The 6,177-nt window shown below is 47.1% G+C and overlaps 1 protein-coding gene across 1 annotated transcript in view; it reads right to left on the reverse strand.

The window, feature by feature from the left end:
* Positions 1-782: 782 nt before the first annotated feature.
* Positions 783-6,177, reverse strand: part of LOC115102833 (G protein-activated inward rectifier potassium channel 3-like) — a 28,581-nt gene continuing 23,186 nt past the window's right edge. The window contains exon 8 of the mRNA XM_029623166.2: positions 783-2,171. Coding sequence (XP_029479026.1) covers positions 1,899-2,171 — 273 coding nt within the window. The 3' untranslated portion in view covers positions 783-1,898. The remainder of the gene's footprint in view (positions 2,172-6,177) is intronic.

A 6,177-nucleotide genomic window follows, 5' to 3' on the forward strand; every position in this document is an offset into this window, starting at 1 on the left:
ACATGTCAGACTGGCACTCGTACTCAGATCTGAAATGACAGGATAGGTGAAGCAAATACCATATTTGTTAAACTTATTATTTTCAGATATACAGGAGTGCTTAGGAATTCTTGGGAATTCAGCACACCTCTCTTTGAGCCTCTGGTCCTCAGATTTCATTTGACTCTCTGGTCCTCAGAATTCATCCTCTCGTCTCCCATGTTCTTCTCTCTCACTGGGTTGTCACTTGCTACTAGAGACACAACGTCAAATTGGCTATATCATAAAAATGAATGAAAACAAAACTTTTTGGACTTCATTTACGGTTAGCAGTGTGGTTAGGGTTAGTTTTCAAATCATATTTTAAGAATAGAAATTGTACAAATAAGTGGGGTTTTGCCATAATTCTAACTTTGTGGCTGTGGTAACTAGTGATGACCATCTCCCTGAGCATGACCCTGTTGCCTAAGAAACAGCGGGGACCCCTCACTGTGGCAGTCAACAGGCCTGAGCTCTTCAGTTCCATCGTGAGGACAAGATAGGGATTTCATCCTAGGGATTGGTGAACTGGTACACTAGTCTCTTTTCACAGATGCTGTGCCACATTGAGTGAACTGGTAACATCTGATTTGTCAAGTATTGCCAATAGTCTCTAACCCAGATTGTCTCACACAAAACAAATTGTTGGACAAATGGATAGACAGAAGTGAAACAGTATACCCCAAAGGATTAACAGTGAAAAAGTACAATAAAGACCACATTGATAAAAGTGAGGGGTAAAGATGAAGAAAGTTGGTGTGGAATATAGTTTATTAATTCTTATAGAATGAATTTTTCAATATTAAAAATGCTCACAAATGTACACAGCAGCAGAAGCTGGAGGTTGGGCTGAGCTGAGCAGGACATTGTTGTGCTTAAATCCTATGAGGCTGGCGAAAGAAGATATTTAATTGTGCTACTTAAGCGCACTGAAACATTCCCAAGAGAGCAAATGCTTGGTTTTATCTCAAAACTTGTCAGATGACTACTTCCACTACTCACCCTATTGGGATGGGGTCAGTGATAAGCTACAGTACTTGTGATGTGAACATTTAAGTGAACACAGAAATTATTTTACATCTATTAGAGTCACAAAACGGAGGTTGTTTTAACGTCATCCATTCTTAATGTACACGTCTATATATATTTTTTTTAAAATCCTTGTTTTGTTTTTGAGATACAGATTTAGAGATACCATTTCAATCTATTCCTTTGTATCCTCTATACACGTTAAAGTGAAAAACATACGTGGTCTCTTCTATCACACTATCCCATTGTCAGTAATACATCTTTCCTTTTTAAACATTGTCTCTCCCATTCAGCCAACACATGACATGCTTCTCTTTCTGCCTCTGAACGTTCCAGAATGTTCCAAAACAAGCTGCTCTTTCTATGTCTCTGAACATTTCAGTATCCTACCTGGCTGAACATCCTATTTCCTGACTAAGAATTGTCAATACTTCATTCTTTTAAATAACAGTGTATTAATTAATATCATGTATATTGGCAGAGGTGATTAGAGCAATAACAATAGAAGATATAATATAATTCTAGTGTAGCACAGATGCTCATGGTAAGAATTAAATATCATAAAGACAAAATGTAATTGATATAATTTGTCATTTCTAGTCAGTGTTATTAAACAAAGCAATGAAGTAACAATGAGCCTTTTTAAACCACCCATCTCTCCCTTGGGAACAAATGTTATACATTAGCTAAAAATAATTTACAGTACTGTAGTTGTGGGTCCTCCTGTCATGACATTGATTGAAAGTATGTCCCAAATGGCAGCCTATTCCTTATATAGTACAGGGCTTTGATCAAAAGTAGTGCACTGTATAGGGGATAGGGCGCCATTTTGGAACTCTACCAGATCTACTTTAGGCCTCTGATTCTGACTGGTCGGTGGTGACACAACCATTCAACTCTCCTGGTCCTGACTGCTCTTGTATTCTAGTGATCTCTCCGACAATAAATGTGGGACCAACAACCCCTCCTTTCCCATTGTCTAGCTGCTTTCCTGATTGGTTGGTCAGAGAAGATCCCTCCCATTTCTCTTCATCCAGTTTACTGGAGATCGACCAATACAGATGAGCCTCCAATCGGGCCGCAGCCAATGAGAGTTCGTGCGCTGAGCAGGAGGGTGTGTCCACCTAAGGGAAAAATAGGTATGAGCTGCAGTTATCAGACACAACTTGAAAGAAGACTTTCAAAATCAGGGTAAAATCATTTGTGACATGACAAGAGTAAAAGAGGAAACACACCAGAGGGGCAAACGGTTAAACTGTGTTGTTTTACATTTAAGTCATTTAGCATCATAGTGTGATTCCGGGTTGGTGCGAGCGGTCGCATCTGCACTCGGTCCGCAGGTAGTATTACATTTCATTACATTTCATTATAGCACAACGGTTTGATTTGTCTAATCTTAGCAATTTTTCTTCTTAGCTAGCTACATAGCCGTCTTTGTATCATAGATAATTGCGTAATTATCGTATTTCGTCGTCCTAACGCAGTCTACACCGCCCTGCAGCTAGCTAGCTAGCTAACGTCTACCGTTAGCTAGTCCACCGTCTACCGATTAGCAGCACAACTTCCACTCAACTGAACGACTTGATTAGTGTAGTGTTAGCTAGCTACATAGTTGTCTTTGCTGTCTTCGTATCCAAGATAATTGTGTAGTTTAGAGTGTGTAGTTTTAGAGTGATTATCTTAATTTACCGAGGTTAGCTAGCCAGCTTTTCGTCGTCCTTAACGTAACAGAACTTCCGCACTCAACAATCCGGTCGCATTTCGCTCGCTCCACAGGTAGTATCACATTTTTCATTTCATTACAGTACAACGGCTTGATTTGTTTGATCGTAGCTAGCTACATAGCTAGCTACATAGCCGTCTTTGTATCAAAGATAATTGTGTAGTCTTGAGCGATTTCCTAGGTTAGCTAGCCAGCTATTGTCGTTCTTTTAACGCAACGTAACGTAAATCAACACTGCTAGCTAGCCAGCTAGCCCCGAATAGCAGCACAGTAGCACAGTAGAAACCATTACACTCAACGGAACGACTTGATTAGTGTAGTGTCAACAACGCAGACACTGCCAGCTAGCCTACATAGTCAACAACGCAGCCTCTGCCAGCTAGCCTACTTCAGCAGTACTGTATCATTTTAATCATTTTAGTCAATAAGATTCTTGCTACGTAAGCTTAACTTTCTGAACACTCGAGACGTGTAGTCCACTTGTCATTCCAATCTCCTCTGCATTAGCGTAGCCTCTTGTGTAGCCTGTCAACTATGTGTCTGTCTATCCCTGTTCTCTCCTCTCTGCACAGACCATACAAACGCTCCACACCGCGTGGTCAGCGCCACCCTAATCTGGTGGTCCCAGCGCGCACGACCCACGTGGAGTTCCAGGTCTCCGGTAGCCTCTGGAACTGCCGATCTGCGGCCAACAAGGCAGAGTTCATCTCAGCCTATGCCTCCCTCCAGTCCCTCGACTTCTTGGCACTGACGGAAACATGGATCACCACAGACAACACTGCTACTCCTACTGCTCTCTCTTCGTCTGCCCACGTGTTCTCGCACACCCCGAGAGCTTCTGGTCACGGGGTGGTGGCACCGGGATCCTCATCTCTCCCAAGTGGTCATTCTCTCTTTCTCCCTTACCCATCTGTCTATCGCCTCCTTTGAATTCCATGCTGTCACAGTTACCAGCCCTTTCAAGCTTAACATCCTTATCATTTATCGCCCTCCAGGTTCCTCGGAGAGTTCATCAATGAGCTTGATGCCTTGATAAGCTCCTTTCCTGAGGACGGCTCACCTCTCACAGTTCTGGGCGACTTTAACCTCCCCACGTCTACCTTTGACTCATTCCTCTGCCTCCTTCTTTCCACTCCTCTCCTCTTTTGACCTCACCCTCTCACCTTCCCCCTACTCACAAGGCAGGCAATACGCTCGACCTCATCTTTACTAGATGCTGTTCTTCCACTAACCTCACTGCAACTCCCTCCAAGTCTCCGACCACTACCTTGTATCCTTCTCCCCTCGCTCTCATCCAACACTTCCCACACTGCCCCTACTCGGATGGTATCGCGCCGTCCCAACCTTCGCTCTCTCTCCCCGCTACTCTCTCCTCTTCCATCCTATCATCTCTTCCCTCTGCTCAAACCTTCTCCAACCTATCTCCTGATTCTGCCTCCTCAACCCTCCTCTCCTCCCTTTCTGCATCCTTTGACTCTCTATGTCCCCTATCCTCCAGGCCGGCTCGGTCCTCCCCTCCCGCTCCGTGGCTCGACGACTCATTGCGAGCTCACAGAACAGGGCTCCGGGCAGCCGAGCGGAAATGGAGGAAAACTCGCCTCCCTGCGGACCTGGCATCCTTTCACTCCCTCCTCTCTACATTTTCCTCTTCTGTCTCTGCTGCTAAAGCCACTTTCTACCACTCTAAATTCCAAGCATCTGCCTCTAACCCTAGGAAGCTCTTTGCCACCTTCTCCTCCCTCCTGAATCCTCCTCCCCTCCCCCTCCTCCCTCTCTGCAGATGACTTCGTCAACCATTTTGAAAAGAAGGTCGACGACATCCGATCCTCGTTGCTAAGTCAAACGACACCGCTGGTTCTGCTCACACTGCCCTACCCTGTGCTCTGACCTCTTTCTCCCCTCTCTCCAGATGAAATCTCGCGTCTTGTGACGGCCGGCCGCCCAACAACCTGCCCGCTTGACCCTATCCTCCTCTCTTCTCCAGACCATTTCCGGAGACCTTCTCCCTTACTCACCTCGCTCATCAACTCATCCCTGACCGCTGGCTACGTCCCTTCCGTCTTCAAGAGAGCGAGAGTTGCACCCCTTCTGAAAAAAACCTACACTCGATCCCTCCGATGTCAACAACTACAGACCAGTATCCCTTCTTTCTTTTCTCTCCAAAACTCTTGAACGTGCCGTCCTTGGCCAGCTCTCCCGCTATATCTCTCAGAATTACCTTCTTGATCCAAATCAGTCAGGTTTCAAGACTAGTCATTCAACTGAGACTGCTCTTCTCTGTATCACGGAGGCGCTCCGCACTGCTAAAGCTAACTCTCTCCTCTGCTCTCATCCTTCTAGACCTATCGGCTGCCTTCGATACTGTGAACCATCAGATCCTCCTCTCCACCCTCTCCGAGTTAGGCATCTCCGCGCGGCCACGCTTGATTGCGTCCCTACCTGACAGGTCGTCACTACCAGGTGGCGTGGCGAGAATCTGTCTCCTCACCACGCTCTCACCACTGGCGTCCCCAGGGCTCTGTTCTAGGCCCTCTCCTATTCTCGCTATACACCAAGTCACTTGGCTCTGTCATAACCTCACATGGTCTCTCCTATCATTGCTATGCAGACGACACACAATTAATCTTCCTTTCCCCCTTCTGATGACCAGGTGGCGACCGCATCTCTGCATGTCTGGCAGACATATCAGTGTGGATGACGGATCACCACCTCCCAAGCTGAACTCGGCAAGACGGAGCTGCTCTTCCTCCCGGGGAAGGACTGCCATGCTCCATGATCTCGCCATCACGGTTGACAACTCCATTGTGTCCTCCTCCCAGAGCGCTAAGAACCTTGGCGTGATCCTGGACAACACCCTGTCGTTCTCAACTAACATCAAGGCGGTGGCCCGTTCCTGTAGGTTCATGCTCTACAACATCGCAGAGTACGACCCTGCCTCTCACAGGAAGCGGCGCAGGTCCTAATCCAGGCACTCGTCATCTCCCGCCTGATTACTGCAACTCGCTGTTGGCTGGGCTCCCTGCCTGTGCCATTAAACCCCTACAACTCATCCAGAACGTCGAGTCCCGCCTGGTGTTCAACCTTCCCAAGTTCTCTCACGTCACCCCGCTCCCTCCGCCTTCCACTGGCTTCCAGTTGAAGTCGCATCCGCCAAGACCATGGTGCTTGCCCCACGGAGCTGTGAGGCCAGGCTCTGATCAGGCCCTACACCCAAACAAGGGCACTGCGTTCATCCACCTCTGGCCTGCTCGCCTCCCTACCACTGAGGAAGTACAGTTCCCGCTCAGCCCAGTCAAAACTGTTCGCTGCTCTGGCCCCCAATGGTGGAACAAACTCCCTCACGACGCCAGGACAGCGGAGTCAATCACCACCTTCCGGAGACACCTGAAACCCCACCTCTTTAAGGA

This window comes from Oncorhynchus nerka, linkage group LG20, assembly GCF_034236695.1.
Source record: "Oncorhynchus nerka isolate Pitt River linkage group LG20, Oner_Uvic_2.0, whole genome shotgun sequence".
Taxonomy (NCBI): domain Eukaryota; kingdom Metazoa; phylum Chordata; class Actinopteri; order Salmoniformes; family Salmonidae; genus Oncorhynchus; species Oncorhynchus nerka.